General features: G+C 34.3%; 1 protein-coding gene across 1 annotated transcript in view; it reads left to right on the top strand.

Moving 5' to 3' along the window:
* Window positions 1-17,175, top strand: part of ROCK2 (Rho associated coiled-coil containing protein kinase 2) — a 138,395-nt gene that overhangs the window by 67,173 nt on the left and 54,047 nt on the right. Inside the window, exon 4 of the mRNA XM_080814160.1 lies at window positions 10,844-10,981. Coding sequence (XP_080670286.1) covers window positions 10,844-10,981 — 138 coding nt within the window. The remainder of the gene's footprint in view (window positions 1-10,843; window positions 10,982-17,175) is intronic.

The following is a 17,175-nucleotide window of genomic DNA, read 5'->3' on the forward strand; positions in this document are numbered from 1 at the left end:
AATGCTCATTACATTTCCTGGTGATTGTTTTATGTAAAACTAAAGAAATTAATATATGAATGCATTCTCACTGTTAGAGGTGTAACTTGCTTAGAATTGGGTAGAATAAAGTATGGAAATATCCTTTTCTCATGTCTTTATTTCATTGTCAAGCATAAAGGTAACTAGCCTTTTGGTATCCTTTTAGTACTTTGATAATTGGAAACATTTGGGAACTGTTAACAAAACTAAGGTCAATTTATTTTAAGTGGACATTTATATTTTAATTGTAATTATTTTCTTTCTAGGAGTTACAAAAATTGCATCAATGCCGATTATTCTCCCTTAAAGATAAAAGTTATTTTATTTATACAACAGATATGTTCATAGTAGAATAAGAAAGTAAGCCATCATTACACTTTTTAAAATCCCTGATTGTTCCACTACTTTTATTACTTTGATGTATAGTTTTCTGACTTCTAAAGGTATGTGTAATGTATGAGTGTCTTCTGTGTATTAAGGGATCATATTATATAGTGGTTTTGTAATTTGTGGGTTTTTTAATGTAACATTAAGTAATAACACACTTTAGAGCAGTTACAATATTATAGGCAGGCTTCTAAGCAACTTCTATGTAGTAATCAGTCTTCACAGCACTCCTTTAGATAGACATTATTACTGTCATGCCCATTTGACAGATGGGCAAGTTCAGATAGATAGGATGAACAACCTGCCAAAAGTTCACAGAACTACTAAGTGGTTGAACAGGGACTTGAATCCAGATAGAGGACTCCATAGTTGATTTTCTTTGTTGTATGGTCATAATAATTTTTCTGCGCCAATGAATACAGACTTTGTATGTTACCTTATTGTCTTCCTGGGGTTTCATTCTCCTCTTACTCTGCCTCTTACTAGTATTCAGTTCTTCTTCTTTTCTTGAAACACCACTCTTTCCTATGTTTTTGGTTCTTCTTTCTTAGTTTCCTTAGTGGTTCATTCTCCATCTGACTTCTACATATCATATCATAAATATCATAGTTCCAAAGGCTAGGCTCTTGTTTCTTTGATCTGCATTCTCTCCTAAGGTGCACTCTACTATTCCTGTGACTTTAAATATATTCTACATGATGTCAAGGTTCAGATTCATAGTTGCTGCTCAGAATTTTCTAGTTTGCTCTCTAAACTCATATTCATGATGGCTTATTTGGCATTTCCATTAAGATGTGTAACATCTAAAATATGTGAAATTAGAATGTTTGATTCCTTCTCTAACTTACCCATAAATTTGTAAAACATCTTAATAAATAAATGGCTCCACTATCACCCCTGTTGCTCATGCCAAAAAATTAGAAATCATTGATTTCTCTTTTATTCATTTCTTAAATTTAATTTTTCAGTAAATCCTGTTCATAACAGTTCTCCAGTCTATTTTTTTGGTGTTCACTGTCACCACTGTCATCCAAGATACCCTTTTCTTCCCATTCGGGTATTGAGCATCTCCTTTGTATTTTACTTTGTTTTCCACTTCTGCTAACAATGTTTCACCATTGGACTGTTGATTTTGGATTGGCAGGTGCTGATGGAGAAACTATCAAAACCGTGCTTGTTTAATCTTTAATTCATGCCATCTACTCTCAGGTGGACCTACATTTACTGTTTCACTGACTGTTTTCCCCATACTTCATATTCTTGTATTTTCATGTATTGATACTCTCCCATTTTGGGTATGGGTATATAGTAGAATTAACTAGGGGCTTTTCTAACGTGTTTTCTGTTTTCCTTATTTCCCCACCTGTCTCTATCTTAGTATATATAAAGGACAGGAAGTACAGATCTATCTGCCTAATAGAAACTGCTGCCGATTTGAACTTTTTAAAATATATTCATTGTATCTTTCATTTGCAATTCATGGCTCCCTTAACTACTAAATGAAGCACGAAGTCTTCATCCTGGCCTTCTAGGCCCTTTTTTTTTTTTTTAAGATACTATTTATTTATTTGACAGACAGAGATCATAAGTAGGCAGAGAGGCAGGCAGAGAGGAAGGGAAGCAGGCTCCCTGCCAAGCAGAGAGCCTGATGTGGGGCTCAATCCCAGGACCCTGGGATCATGACCTGAGCCGAAGGCAGAGGCTTTAACCCACCTTAACCCACCGAGCCACCCAGGCGCCCCTAAGCCCTTTTTAAAGATGTCACCAATTTTATCTTTTATGCTATTCATACTGAGCAGGCTGCTTATTTCAGAGCATGCTCTTTGTTTTCTTGTCTGTTTCTTCAATCATGTTTCACTTTCTTTCTCTCTGTTCATTTTTTTTATTCTTTTTTTTTAAAATTTCTTTTCAGTGTACCAGAATTCATTGTTCTCTCTGTTCATTTTAAAAGAAAACTTTTTCCTGTTCCTCTCCTTTGTACCCATTATCTGAGTGTGATCTTTCCTCTGCATGTTTTAATTTAATGATTTTATGTAATTTACCATATTATGCCTTGTACTGTAGTTTATGTGTGTATTTCTTTGAATCCTTTTATATTGTAAATTTTTTGAGAGTAGGAGCCATGTCTTTAGAAAGCTTTTGGCATTTCCATCAGGGGTTCGTAGCTGCTTATCTGAAAATAGTTGGGCAGATCTGAGGAGATTATCCTCAGCTAAGTGAAAAGTTTAGGAGGAGTATTTGTAGAGCTGCAAGGAGAAAGGGAGAGCCCTCACTCTAGTGATTTGTCAGTTCCAACTGTAGACATTGGTAAATGATGTATGTGTGTGGTCAGATCATATCCGTGATTGGATTTTTCTTGTCTTTTTATATCTTGTACAATACGAACCTGAAACAGAAACTTTTCATTCAAGTGAATTGATTGTGATTCCTTGTGATCCCTGGGCTCAGATGCTTTCTGGGATCCCGTATGCTAAGGAGATATGGCTCTGTGACAGGACTTGAGGCAGATATGAGATAAGGATCTTCCCCTGCCCCCCGCCCCCGTTTGCTTTTAATTTAATTGGTTTAAATTAAGCTTTTAAAGTAGAGTCAACCAGAAGGAAAGAGTATAGGGGAAATGATTTTCTAACACTTGTCATGTCAACTCAAATTTTTAATTCCTTTTTTGGAGTAAAATAGGCTCTTTACTGGTTACAAAGTTATTTCTGAGTTGCAAGAATTATCTCCTTCCTTCCATGCTTTTGTAATTCCTGTATTCCCTCATTCAGTCTTGGCTGCCACAACCAGACATTTTTAGTGAAAACCTTAGCAGCACACACTAACTGCTTTAGTCCGTCAAACTGGATCTTATAAAAATAATCAATTGTAATTTTTGAAATTAAAAGCTAATTTTGAAAATCTCAAATAGGACATTTTGGTTAGAATAATTTTTTGAAAGTTTTTTGTCCACCAGTGTTCTATGAAATCTAGGTCTATTTTAGGATTTTCCAAGCAAGTCTTATCTCTAGCTACATTAGGGTTGTTTCACCTATTTTAAAAAGTTTTTTTTAGGAAATACATATTTGCTATAGAAAATACAAATAAGCAAATGTAAGAACAGAGAAATCACCCAGAATTCTGTCATTTGAAATAAAACCATTCTTAGCTCTTTGACCCTTTTTTTGTGTTTTATATATATGGGGGAGGGAATATCATTTAGAGAATAGGAGCAACTTTTTTTTGTCTGTCACGTACTTAGCCTGGTGACATAGGGGAAACACATATAAAGGTTCGTGATAGAATGAATTAAGTTCTATTTGTCTATGGTGGTATTAGCTAACACTTTCATTGAGTACATTCTGTGTGCTAAGTATTTATATTCATAGTCTCATTTTATCCTTGCAGCAGTTCTGTGAGATTCTGACATAGATGAGGTCCTGAAACTTAGCGGGGTTAAGTAAGTTGGCCCCGTAATTCATAAATAGGATATTTGCAAAGGTTTGTTGATATCTAAATCCGTGCTTTTAAGCAGTACTCTGTACAGTGTAGTAATGAATAGCTCCTGTATCTGACTGTTTCTCCATCCATATTGAATAGAGGAGGAGGAACAAAGGGGAGTGTACAGAGATGCTGAGGGAGATTATAATAGAATCATTCAGAAAGAGACATCCTCGGAAGGAAGATCAATGGAAACCAGCTTTTCTAAAGTCACAGCGCTTTATTGTAGTACTTTGTAATACTAGTGCTAATGAATTTTAAAAGTATGAGGTAGATATTTGGCATGAATACAGCTATTGCCTCTTAATGTTTGTTCTATAGATCAGGTCAAAGACTACAAGTTGGGGGTTCCTGACTCTTGTATTAGGAGCCAGTTAAGTGTCCTATCCCAATAGTTTACATGAAATTTGGGCTTCATTAAGTAGAGCATCTAGGCAAAATAGTCTTTATTTATTAAAAATTTTATTCCCTCATATAGACATAGCTATAATTTTGTTGAATTTGTTGAATTGGATATTCAGCATTTTGCCAACCACAAGGCAGTCCCACAAATGAAAATTTATACTCTGCCTAAAGGAGCTTATGAAGCAGATATATATATATAACTAATTATAATATTAGATTGTTGTAAGTGCTATGGAAGCATAGAGAGAGAGTAATGTTGCATAAAGAATCAGCAGAAGAAAAGTGAACAAGCATGTTTCTCATGTTCAAAGATTTATATTTATCCTGTATGACTTTTTGTGTATTTGAATGGTCTTTTTATTTTAGGTTTATTTTTATTTTAGTTAATTCAGATATAAAAGATTAAAAATAGGGGTGCCTGGGTAGCTCAGTTGGTTAAGCATCTGACTTTTGATTTTGGCTCAGGGTCATGAGTTCAAGGCCCATGTCAGGCTCTGTGCTGGGTGTGGAGCCTGCTTCGAGATTTTCTTTCTCCCTCTCCCCTCCTCCAGTCACGCTCTCTCTCTCTCAAAAAAAAAAAAAAAAAAAAAAAAGTATTTTACTATTTTCTATCAGCTGACAAACATCTTTCTGTTCATAGTTGTGCTTTACAGAATTTTTAGAACTTGCCATGATATGAGTCAAGGATAAATAATATTACAGTGTAAAGTAATTGACTGTCTCTTAGTGTTTTATGGATTGCTTTTCTGATGAAACTAGGAAAAATCTGATTTGTTCTTAGAATAAATGAAGATTTGAAGAGTGGCAAAAATATAGAAGTAGTACCTTAGCAATCTCTTTCTAATAATATTTTAAACATTTTTTTATAACATTTAACAGCTGGAATGAGCATTTGTTTGGAGCTAATTTGCTAATTTGATACAAATCAATTAAAAATCTGGTCTATCTGTTGTGGAAGGGATTTCTCGTTTCTGATGAGGATCCTTTATCTCCTAATCCCCTGCCCACCATTCATATTTTCCAACTGTTTTCACGTGTGTTTATTTTCGTGTTCTATAATGTCTATAAATAAAAGGAATTGTTATTCCAGTTTTGTAATTTAATATAGAAGATAGATATAATCTGTGACCCTCCTCATAACTTTGACCCTTTGCATATAGAATTCTTTTTATGTAAAATTAAGACATATCAAAATACTTGAAGTTTTAAATGTAAAATATCTTAAAATGAGAAGTTATGTAACTTACGAATATATTAACATTTGTAATTATGACTTGATTAGCCAGTTTTTCTTTGGGGCCATATTTTTTTTTATATCCATAGTGATATTTTGATTACTTATTATATTAAACACTGAGATTAAACACTGAGAGGGGATGTTAAAATTTCCAAATAAAATTATGGATTTGTCTGTCTATTTTTAGTTCTGTCATTTTTTGTTTCATGAACAAAAGCTCATTTATTAGATGCATACATGTTTAGAATTTTGAATTATACTCCTTTTATCTGAATTTAACCCCCTTTTTCTTTGCTTTGAAGTCTTCTTTATCTGTTACTAACATTGCTCTGCCAGTTTTCTTATCCTTGCTGTTTGTGTGGTACATCTTTTTCTGTCCTTTTATTTTCAATCTATTTGGTCTTAATATTTAAAATATATGAGATTAAGTTTTGCTTTTTTAATCAATTCTGATAATTTCTGCCTATGAGTTGGAGTGTTTAGTCTATTATATTTCTATTTAGTCTATTTATATATAGTATTTTTATACTGTTTAATTGCTTTTCAAGCCCTGGAGTCTCTCTTTCATTTTCATTTTTTCGTTTTTCTCCTTATTCTTTAGATTGATTTGTCTTCAGGTTCACAGACTTCTCTTCTGTCTCCATTCTTTATTAAGACCTTCTAATGAATTTTTCATTTTTGTTGTTTTTCAGTTAAAGAAATTCTGGTTTCTTTTTTACAGTTTGTATATCTCTGTTGATATTTTCCTCTATTCACTCATTGTGGCTACTTTTTCCTTTTTTTCTTTAACTTATTTTCCTTCAGTTCGAACATATTTGTAAGAGATATTTAAAGTATTTGTTAGTTCAGTGTTTTGGGGGTTTTCTATTGACTCCTTTTTTCTTGATGATGATTCATACTTCCCTTTTGTGCCTATTAAGTAATTTTTACTTTTATTTACTCATTTTTTAAATGCCTATTTTTTTTTCAGCATTTATTTATTTGACAGAGGGAGCACAAGGAGGGGCAGTGGCAGGGGGAGAGGGAGAAGCAGGCTCCCTGCCAAGCAGGGAGCCCAATGTGGTGCTCCATCCCAGGACTCTAGGATCATGACCTGAGCCGAAGGCAGACACTTAATCAACTGAGGCACCCACGTGGCCCAATAAGTAATTTTTAAAATATGTACTGGTCCTTACAGATATAGGATAGAGATTTTTTGTTAGTTTGTTATTTTTTGTTGATGTGTTGATTTTCATTCTAATAATCTGTCCAATTACCTGATGATCAACCTTAACTTGTGCACACTGAATTTTATACTTTGTGCGAAAAGACCAAGTTGTTTCCCAAGTCCTTTTAACTGGTAGGACTGAACCTCCAAACTCTGCTCCCCTTTTGCTCTTTTAGGGATTGGCATTACTAGGCATTGTTAGGTAGTGCTGGAGTACCTCTTGCTTTAGCATGGTTCTTTCTCCTAAGCTGTCTCACCTGAATGCCTAGGAAAGAGCAAGGTTTCCCCATTCTTGTTTGGCTAGAAATTGATTGTTCTTCTAATGTTATTTAACCTCCAGTGTCTCTGTTTTGTATCAACACCTGTTCCCTGATAAACTTTGGGTACTTCTCTTTGGATAGTTCAGCCCTTGGCAAAGGACTCACATGGTACTTCTAGAGACCTTTTGCATAGCTCCTGATATTCCTGTTTCCTGCCCAGCATAATCCAGTGGCCTCATTTGTCTTGAACACTGTTCTCTGCCTTCTCAGTTCAGCAGGACCACTGTACTTAGCTTATATGATCCACTTGTGTGCTGGTTCGGATATTGCCTTCAAGCAGAGTGTCTGGGCAATTATGGGGGTTGACTTGGTGAGTTTTTCTTCTCTCAGGGATTATAGTCTTGTGCTGCCTAATTTACCAAGCCTGAAAACTGTTGCTTCATATGTTTTGCCGTTTTGATTGTAGTTTACAGTGTGAGGTCTAGATGGTATCAGTAACTGTATCATAGCCAAAGATGCATGATTTGGAGTATATATCTTTATTGTTTCATGCTAGACCTTTTTCTGAGTGATTTGTTCAAGTGCATTCAAATAAAATTCTTACCTAAGATTTGTTAGGAAGAAAAGTCTCTCTATTAAAAAGGTACAGCATTGTATGATTCTTCTAGGATTTGGTAGCATTTTATACAGTTTCTAATCTGTAAAATATGATGGTTCTTACATATCTTCTCTGGGGAGGACATGAGCGTTCCTTTGGTTTATCTTATTTTCATCAATATAAGTACTGATTCTAAATGCGGACAATACTTGATGAGAGATAACTAGAAATTTACTGTTGTATTTTTCTTAAAACTGCAAGTTAATAGCTTGGCCAGTGATCAAATAAAAAATTCTTTTTCAGAGATATTAATTCATTCACCAAATATTTAGTATCTATTTTAATTGCCAGTGCTGGCATTGTATTTGACACTGAGGATATAATGGAGAATAAAATAGGCATAGGTAATCCCTAACTTTGTTGAACTTACATTCTAATGGGGGAGATAGACACATACAAGGAAATAACATAAAAAAATCACAAGTTATGGTATCTACTATGAACAAAACAAATGGAGTTCTGAGGTGGAGAACAATGAGTTCCTCACTCCTTTGAGAAGTTTATATTTCAGCTGAATGAAGGAACTAGTCGCTGGGGGAGGAGGTGACGTCAGAGACTGTGATGGCTTTTCTGTTACCTCCCCAGTACCTGTAAAGATCTTGAGGAAAGGTTTATTAGAGGGACTAAGAGAAGGTGTTAAATATGGTTGAAATAGGAACAAGGGAAAGAAAATGATGAGATTTAGATTGGGAGGGTGGTTGTAGGCTAGATCATTTAGAGCTCTGTAGATTTTCGTCAGGAGCTCAGTGTCCTCTTCTTTCATCCAGCCCTCAGTAGGATGACCATATAATTTGTTGTACAAATAATGGAATACTTCTGAGTGAGAAGGAGCAGTCACTGCGTGGGAGACTGTGCTGACCAATGTAGTCTGGCCCTGTTCTGGGGAAATCATCCTAATTGTGGTTATACTTATGTAGAAATGGCATAGATAAGTGGTTACTAGCATGGGTTCTGGATGTAGACTACTATACCTTCATTTTAATTTTTTAAGATGGATTTTATTTATCTGTTTGTGTGAGAGAGAGAGAGAGTGCAAGTGCACAGGGAAGGGCAGAGGGAAAGGGAGAGGGAGAGAGAATCTCACACAGACTCTGCACTGAGCGAGCACAGAGCCTGACATGGGGCTCGATCTCACGACCCTGAGATCATGACCTGAGCTGAAACCAAGAGTCTGACATAACCAGCTGTGCCACCCAGGTACCTCAGAATACTGTACCTTTAAATCTTGTATAACCCTCAGCAAGTTAATTTCTCTGTGCCTCAAATTTCTCATTTGTAACACGAGGAAGTAATACCTCATTAGAATTGTTATGAAGATTAAATAATACATTTATGAAAATACACTGTGCCTAGTATATAATGAGCACCCACTCAGTAAATTCATTCTTTTTTTTTTTTCTTCAGATTTTATTTATTTATTTGACAGACAGAGATCACAAGTAGGCAGAGAGGCAGGCGGGTTGTGTGTGGGGGAAACAGGCTGCCCGCTGAGCAGAGAGCCCAATGCGGGGCTCAATCCCAGGACCCCAAGATCACAACCTGAGCCAAAGGCAGAGGCTGAACCCACTGAGCCACCCAGGCACCCCTGTAAATTCATTCTTTTATCAAATATTTATTTGCTAAAATAAATACTTTTTTATATAATATATGATATATATATATTATATAAATATATTTTACTATGTGCCAGGCATTTTACTAAGCACTGTGGATTAAGCAGTGAAATCCTTGCCTTCATTGGGCTTAATTTCTGGTGCAAGACCTAATAAAATAAAAGTAAAAAAGAAGGTGTAAGGTGGTAGTAAGTGCAGTGGATCAAAAGCAGGAAAGAAAGAATGGAATAGGCATGGGCAGCAGAGGGTGGCTGTAAATTGAGAAATCGAAGTAGCTTGATCAGAGTAGGCCTCACTTAGAAGGTAACATCTGAGCAGGGATCTGAAGGAAGTGAGGGCTTGGCTGATTCCAGGCACAGAGAGTAACACATACAGAGATGAAATGAGAAACCACTGGGGTTTAAAAACAGGAGTGACAGGAAATGGTTTATGTTTTTGAAGGGTGACCCGACTATGGGTGGGTGAGAGTGACAGGGAAGCCAGTTTAGGTTATCGTAGGTAATGGACATAAAAGATTTAGACCAGGCTGTTCTCAGTGGAGATAGTTAGAGATGATTAGATTCTGAAACTATTTTAAGGTAGAACTGAAATGATTTGCTGGTGAGTTTGATGAGCTGTGTGAGCAAAAAAGAGGAGCCAAAGATTTTTAGCCAGAGCAACTAACCGGAAGGATGAAGAAGCCATTTACTAAAATGGGAAGACTGTAGGAGGAATAAATTCGTGGTGAAGATTTGGAGTTCATTTTTTTCGAACTCCTGTTAATACCCAAGTATAAATGCTAGCAGTCAGTACTTATTATTAATTATTCAGCAAACGTTAACAGTTATAATCGTTAGGTATTTGTTGGCTCTGTGGTAGCGTTTGCTATGGTGTATTTAGGATTAAAATGATGGTCAAAATAAGATACTGTTCTTGCCATTGTGGAAGTTACAGTCTAATGAGGAAGATAAGGGTTGACCAAATAGGGACGCCTGGGTGGTTCAGTGGTGTCTGCCATTGGCTCAGGTTGAGTCCTCTGTTGGGCTTCTTGCTTAGCCTGGAGGTGGCTTGTGCATGTGCGTGCTCTTTCTCTCCGACAAATAAATAAATAAAATCTTTAAAAAAAAAAAAAAGAATTGATCAAATAATCATATTGTTGGTAGTTTTTTTTCTTAACATAAAAAAACCTTTTAAGTAGGATACTTTGAAAGAAATAAAGATAACTTAACAAAATCACAAATATCTCTTCATATCTAAATTTATTACATTGTGTTCAGATAGCGATACATGTACATACCTTGAAAGTTTCTCATTTAACAATATCTTGTTCTTAAAATTGGTTAGCTTAAATAACATTAAGGAATGAAGCTTTATGAATTCATGGAACCTAGCATTTAAAGGTATTGTGTATTTCATGAAATTTTTAGGCTGTTGGGAATATTTTCTTCTTTTTTTCCTATTAAAAATGTAATGCTTTTAAAACTTTTTATTAGCTAAAGATCATTTTGTTTTATAAATGAAGTCTTTAATAATAGAATTATAATATGATCTGTTGTTCACCTTTCACAAAATTATTTTTGTGTTTTAAAAAATCTACAGGTTCGTCATAAGGCATCACAGAAAGTTTATGCTATGAAGCTTCTTAGTAAGTTCGAAATGATAAAAAGATCTGATTCTGCTTTTTTCTGGGAAGAGAGAGATATTATGGCCTTTGCCAACAGTCCGTGGGTGGTTCAGGTAAGCATACAGACTTTTGTAAGTTTATTTTCCTTTTATTGTAAGTGCTTATTATTTGTAAGATATGATTTTGTATGCTAGAAATCCTGTATCTTACTCACATAGTAACAGTACAGTCCTTTTTAATAAGGTCAGATTCAGTATGCTTGTTTAATGTTCCTAAATAGTATGTCATATAGACATGACATGTAATACTTAAATTGGTGCATGAAAGCAATTATTATTTGCAACTTAAAAAAAAATTCCTTTATGAACAATTAGATTGGTTACCAGAATGCCATTATTCCCTGCCTACGCTCTCATGATTTACATAATAGGGACGATAATCAGCCTGTCTCAAAAAAACCAAAACTTCTCCTCTGGTCCTTTATATATTACCTACAATATAAGACAGTATTGTGCTTCCTAATTGAGCCTCTTACTTGACTGTAAACTAAGGAATTTGTGGTTGTATTTTGCCTCCTTTTCAATTATATCCCTCATTAACTTTGCTTCTCTAAAGATGTTTTTATACTAATATCTAATTCTGCAGACATTTTTGAACAGATATCATGAGTAAGATTAGGTATGTACCAGTGCATGTTCAGAATGCTCACTTAATGATTTGGGAGTTTTATACTTTGCTTGTGGAAGGCAATTTGCAGGTACAAAATATGCCACATGGATGGCTATGTAATTTAAAAGCTCATTATTACTACTTTTTTAATGATGTAGAGCCCCAATTCTCTTTCTCTGTACTTACCTTTTTTATTGTAGCTAGTGAATAGAAATTCTGAAATGCGTAGCTAAAACTAAAATTTTTGTAATAAATTATATATTGTGATAATGTAATTAAGGAATGATGGTAATAAATTATTCCACTTTTAGCTTTAAATTTCTTTCATAGCAACAGAGTCATTGCCATTTCTAGTTTATCAGTTCATAAATGGGTGTCTTTGATCTTTAATTCTGCAAAGTGGATGTTTTTAAAGTGTTCATTGACATAAAGGGTTAATGGATCTGTGGAAACCAGTCAACAGTGAAACATTGTAAATTGAAAAAGTAATATTATAATTCTGTTAATTTATTAAGGATTTCAAAATGGTGATATTCTAGTTAAGTCATTCCTCCACCACCCACTCCCATTCTTTTTTTATTATAGTGACTGGAATAATTCTATAAAGGAAATATTCCCCCATTTACTATTTGGTTACCCAGTAGTATAATTCACAGAGGAAGGACAGGATAAATACTTTATTCTTTCCTTATATTTACCAGTTTTCAAAGTAAGGGATTAGTTTCCTTTTATCCTCTAAAGGTGAACAGTTTTGAAGGAGTTACCGGTTTGAACTCATGGATTTAAAACCTATTTGATGTGTTTTAGTCCTTTGAATATCTTATTGATGCCCACGTTGTGACACCTTTGGCAAGTGACATCCTGTTTGGGTTAATTCCTGAGTCCTTTGGACATAGCTGTGACAGCCTTTGATAGCTTGCTATCTGACACAATAGGATGTTCCAGACCAATCTTGTACATTAACTGTGCTTATAGGTCCATCCTTTTTACACATGTGAATATTTCCTTGTAATAGATTCCTAGCATTGGGTTTGCTAGGTCGTATGGTGTACACATTTGACATTTCGATAGTGCCAAATTGCTTTGTAAAAAAAATGTTTTTACAAGTTTATATTACTCTAATTATTTAATATTTTTATATCACTACATTTTAGCCAGTACTGGATATTGTAGTTATTTAAAATTTTTATTAGTTGCTTCTTCAAGAAGAAAAGATGTTATTGTGCTAAAGTACATTTCTTTGGTTAATGATGAGGTTCAGGATATTTCATATGTTTATTAGTAATTTGTATCCCACTTTTCTGTGTGTTGTTTTACTTTTAAAAAATTGATTTATTAGCATGCTGATAGACCCTGTACATGAATATGCATATGTTGGAAATATATTCTGTGTTACATCTGTTGGAAATATATTCTCTTGAACTGTTACTTGTCTGTTGCTTATTGAGTTTTTAAAAGTAGATGTAATCAAATCTATGTATTCTATATTTTGATTCTTGCTAGGGACCCCAGCCCAATATAATGAAAATATTCTCTTATACTTTAGCTTTTTTATATTTTAATTTTGGGAGGGGCAGGAGTCTCTTTCTGAGTCACCAGGAACTTATTTTTTATATGAAGTAAGATTTGTTTTTCCCAAATGAGCAGCCACTTTTCCCAGGGCCATTTGTAGAAAAGCCCATCTTTTTCCCATGAAGTAAATGAAATGTCCTTTATATCATAGACTAAATTACCATATATACGTGAATTTCTTTTGACTCTGTTCTTTTTGATTTGTTAAGCACTAAAAAATCACGTTGTTTTAATTTCTGTAGTTTTTCATGTATTTTGTAGGGCAAGTCTTCTCATTGTTCTCCTTTTATAGTATTTTTGTGGAAATTCTTAACATTTTTTCTGTGAAGTTAGAATTAGCTTTTCATTCTGTTAAAAAATACATTTAAATTGTTTTCTTGCATTGCTTTAATTTTGTAGATTTTGGGGGTTGTTTTGATTATTTTGAAATATTACGTCCTCTCATAACAATATAATATATATCTGTGTATAGAGCTTGATTTTCAGTAAAGCCATGTTACTTTTTCTCATCAGATATGTTCAGAAGAAACTTGTGCATAAGAAAATTAGTGTTTGAATATGTAGATATTACAAGATGCAGAAGAACCAGCATTGGTTCAGTCTTTCAGTACAGTGTTGAGTTAGTAGAAGTTTTTTATCCTTATCTTTTTTATTATGTTAAACTTCATTGGGTAGTCCTCTAGTATTTAACGATTAAATCTGGTATTTGCTGCAGTTTTCTGATTAAGACAGTAAAGGCCTATCTATTCGTGTTTAGCTTCCCAACTATTTTTTTAATCAGGAATAATGTTGAAGTATTTGAAGTGTGTTCTTGAGCTGCTTTTATGATGGTTTTCTTGTTTAACCTGTTATTATAGCACACTAAAAAAATAAATTTCAAGGTAGTATAAAATAAAAAGTAAATGCTATTTGCTATTATTTTATATTCTCCATAGAGTATTGAATTTGATTTACCGATATTTTAAGTAATTGTCCATCTGTTTGTATGACATTTGTCCTTTGCTTTAATTCGTTTTTTTTTTAACATGGGCTTTTTTGGGTTGGTTTTCATATTCTGGTGAGACTACCCTAATAAACATAGTTGGGAAGCACAACACTTTTTTCTGAGCTTTGGTGCAGTTTATATAAAATAGAAGCTATTCATTCCTTGAGACTGGATTGAACTTGCTTGCATACCTTTCAGGGAAAAGTTTTCAATATATTTAATGATAATTTTTTACCACTAATATTTATTATGATAGATTCTAAACATCCCAAAGTAGAAAGAAGGTGCATTGAATCCCCGTGTACTATTCAGTCAGCTTCAACAATTACCAGCAATGGCCAATCTTATTTCAGTCCCACCAGAAATTGGCAAACTTCTTTTGTAAAGGAGCAGATAGTACCTACTTTAGGTTTTGTGGCCCAAGGGATAGTTAGAATGTTGATAACTTATATGAGAAAACAAATTTCTACAGATTTCTTATTGAGGCAATTCAAAATGTGATAATTAGTACAATTTTAAAAAATACCACTCTGTTAAGGAGAAGAATGAACTTGTTTTCTGGGGTAGTAACGTTTTGTTTAATTGAGGTTCACAATCAGTGTTTCCTATCAAAATTGTAGATGTTCTGTTAATATTAATGTGTAATAAGATTTTCTGACATATTCATCTTATTAGAAAATATCTTTTCACATAGGTTAGGTACTGCCAAATACTATTATCCACTGGCATATGATTTATTTTTTATTAATAGACTATTTTTAAACAGTTTTACATTTACAGAAAAATTGAGCAGATAGTAGAGAGCGCCTATATCCTCCCCTCAACCTGGGACAGTTTCCTCTATTAACATCATACTTTAGTAAGGTACATTTGTTATAATGAATGAACCAATATTGATATATTAACTAAAGTCCATAATTTATTCAGATTTTCTTGGTTTTTAACCTAATGCTTTTTTTCTGTTGTAGGATTCCATCTAGGATAGTATGCTATATTTAATTTATCTTCTTAGCCTCCTCTTGGCTGTGGCAATTTCTCAGACTTTTTTCCTTGTTTTTGATGACCTTTAAAGCTTTAAGTATTATTTGTCAGTTATATTGTATGATGTGTATAGTCTTATATTAGAATTTGATGTTTTTCTCATTGTTTAGACTAGGCTTATGAGTTTTTAGAGAAAGACTATAGAGGGAAGGTGCCATTTTCGTCATGTATCAAGGGTGTATACCAATAATTTATAACTGTTGATGTTGACCTTGAGCATATGATTCTGATTGAGCCTATTTAGCATTTGGAAGACAAATGATAATGTTAAATTCTTGTCTGGGTATTTACCTTTTAGCAAAGTCATTACATTGCAGGTTTGTCACTTCCAACTGAAGGTTAGGCAGAAGCTTCTCAATTGCAGAGTTTGTTTATTTATTTAAAAGATTTTATTTATTTATTTGAGAACCAGGGAGCGCAAGCAGGGGGAGCAGTGGGGGAAGAAAGAGAAGCAGGCTCTCTGCTGAGCAAGGAGCCCGATGTGGGACTCAATCCCAGGACCTTGGGATCATGTCCTGAGCTGAAGGCAGGCACTTAACTGACTGATCCACCCAGGTCCCCCTCAGCTGCAGAGTTTAATTGGATTTTGAAATACGGATATTTGCTTTACACTTATATTCAGGTCAAAAAATGCTGTTGGAACTGTGGGACTATCATTTGAGCTCAGAAAATACATCCATTGCCAATTTGTGTAGGAGGGAGATCTCACTTCTTGTTTTGATTTTAATAGCAAGGGAAGCATAAAAAGTAGCTTGATGTTAGTTGTCATTAAAAGCTTAAGTTTTGTGGGGCACCTCGGTGGCTCAGTCAGTTAAGCATCTGACTGTAGATTTTGTCTGGAGTCATGACTTCAGGATGGTGAGATCGAGCCCCACCTCTGGCTCCATGCTCAGTAGGGAGTCTGCTTGGGGTTCTCTCTCCCTCTCCCTTTGCCCCTTCCCCTGTGCGTGCTCTCTCTCTAAAATAAATAAAATCTTTAAGAAAAGTTAAAGTTTTGCACATAAGCACTATTTTACCTTATCATTTTAGGTTGTATTAATTAAGAATGTTACCAAGTCTGTAGCTAGAGCTAATTTAGAAAGCTAGTCAGTATTCCATGATAGTAGTTCAGGATGGTCTTGACCAGACAAATTTCAGTCTCGGCTCTAAGCTCAGATAATTGCAATAAAATTTTTACCAGGGCTAAGCCATTGAATTGCTGTACGGTTGCTGAGAATATTCAGCATTTTTTTCTGACAAAAATTCACAGAACAGATGATGATGGTTAAGTCCAAAAGAGCAAATAACAACCATTTATACTAATTTATTTATTATATGAAGGATTCACATATTTTCCAGAGTACTTACTGATCAGTATTACAGAAAATAACCACAGATTTTCAGTATCACACATTTTTACAAGCTTTGTAAATTAGTCCAATAAAGCCTTTTTTCTGCTCCACATGTATTTTTACCACTATCTTTTGTTAACACACCTTACCAGATTCTACTTCAGGTTGTACTGAACTAGTGTTTTCTCAACTTCTTTGGAAATATTTTTGTCTGTAGTTCATCTATACAGACTGTTTATAGAGGCTTGTTTTTTTACTCAAACTTGGCACTTACTCTTCCAATAACTGCTAATGACTGCATAATATCAGTAACATCTGTGGACTCATTAAGAGCCGAGGAAAACCACCCGAAATCATTTGCCTTGTTTTTAAATTGAGTACTGATACTGCCACCAGTGTCCTCGACTCTTTGAGCAGCTGTCGTTGAAAGACTGAGTCTTGCATTGATTTTATCTAGATGCATTTCTTCGGCTGATGCAATCAAACACAACTTAATTAATTCACCATTGGTGAATGGCTCTTCTTGTGTGCCTAATAAATAAGCCATCTGGAAACGCTCTTTGGTTTCAGTCTTACATACATTTAGCAAATTTTAACATTTTTCCATCGTTAATTTTAAGCTTTTAATTTTGAAAACATTGCAAGAATTCTTGAAATACTTTTTGTTCTCCTACCCAGTCTTTTCTCCTTTTTCTCCTTCTGAGAGATA

Source organism: Martes martes, assembly GCF_963455335.1.
Source record: "Martes martes genome assembly, chromosome: 9".
Classification (NCBI taxonomy): Eukaryota; Metazoa; Chordata; class Mammalia; order Carnivora; family Mustelidae; genus Martes; species Martes martes.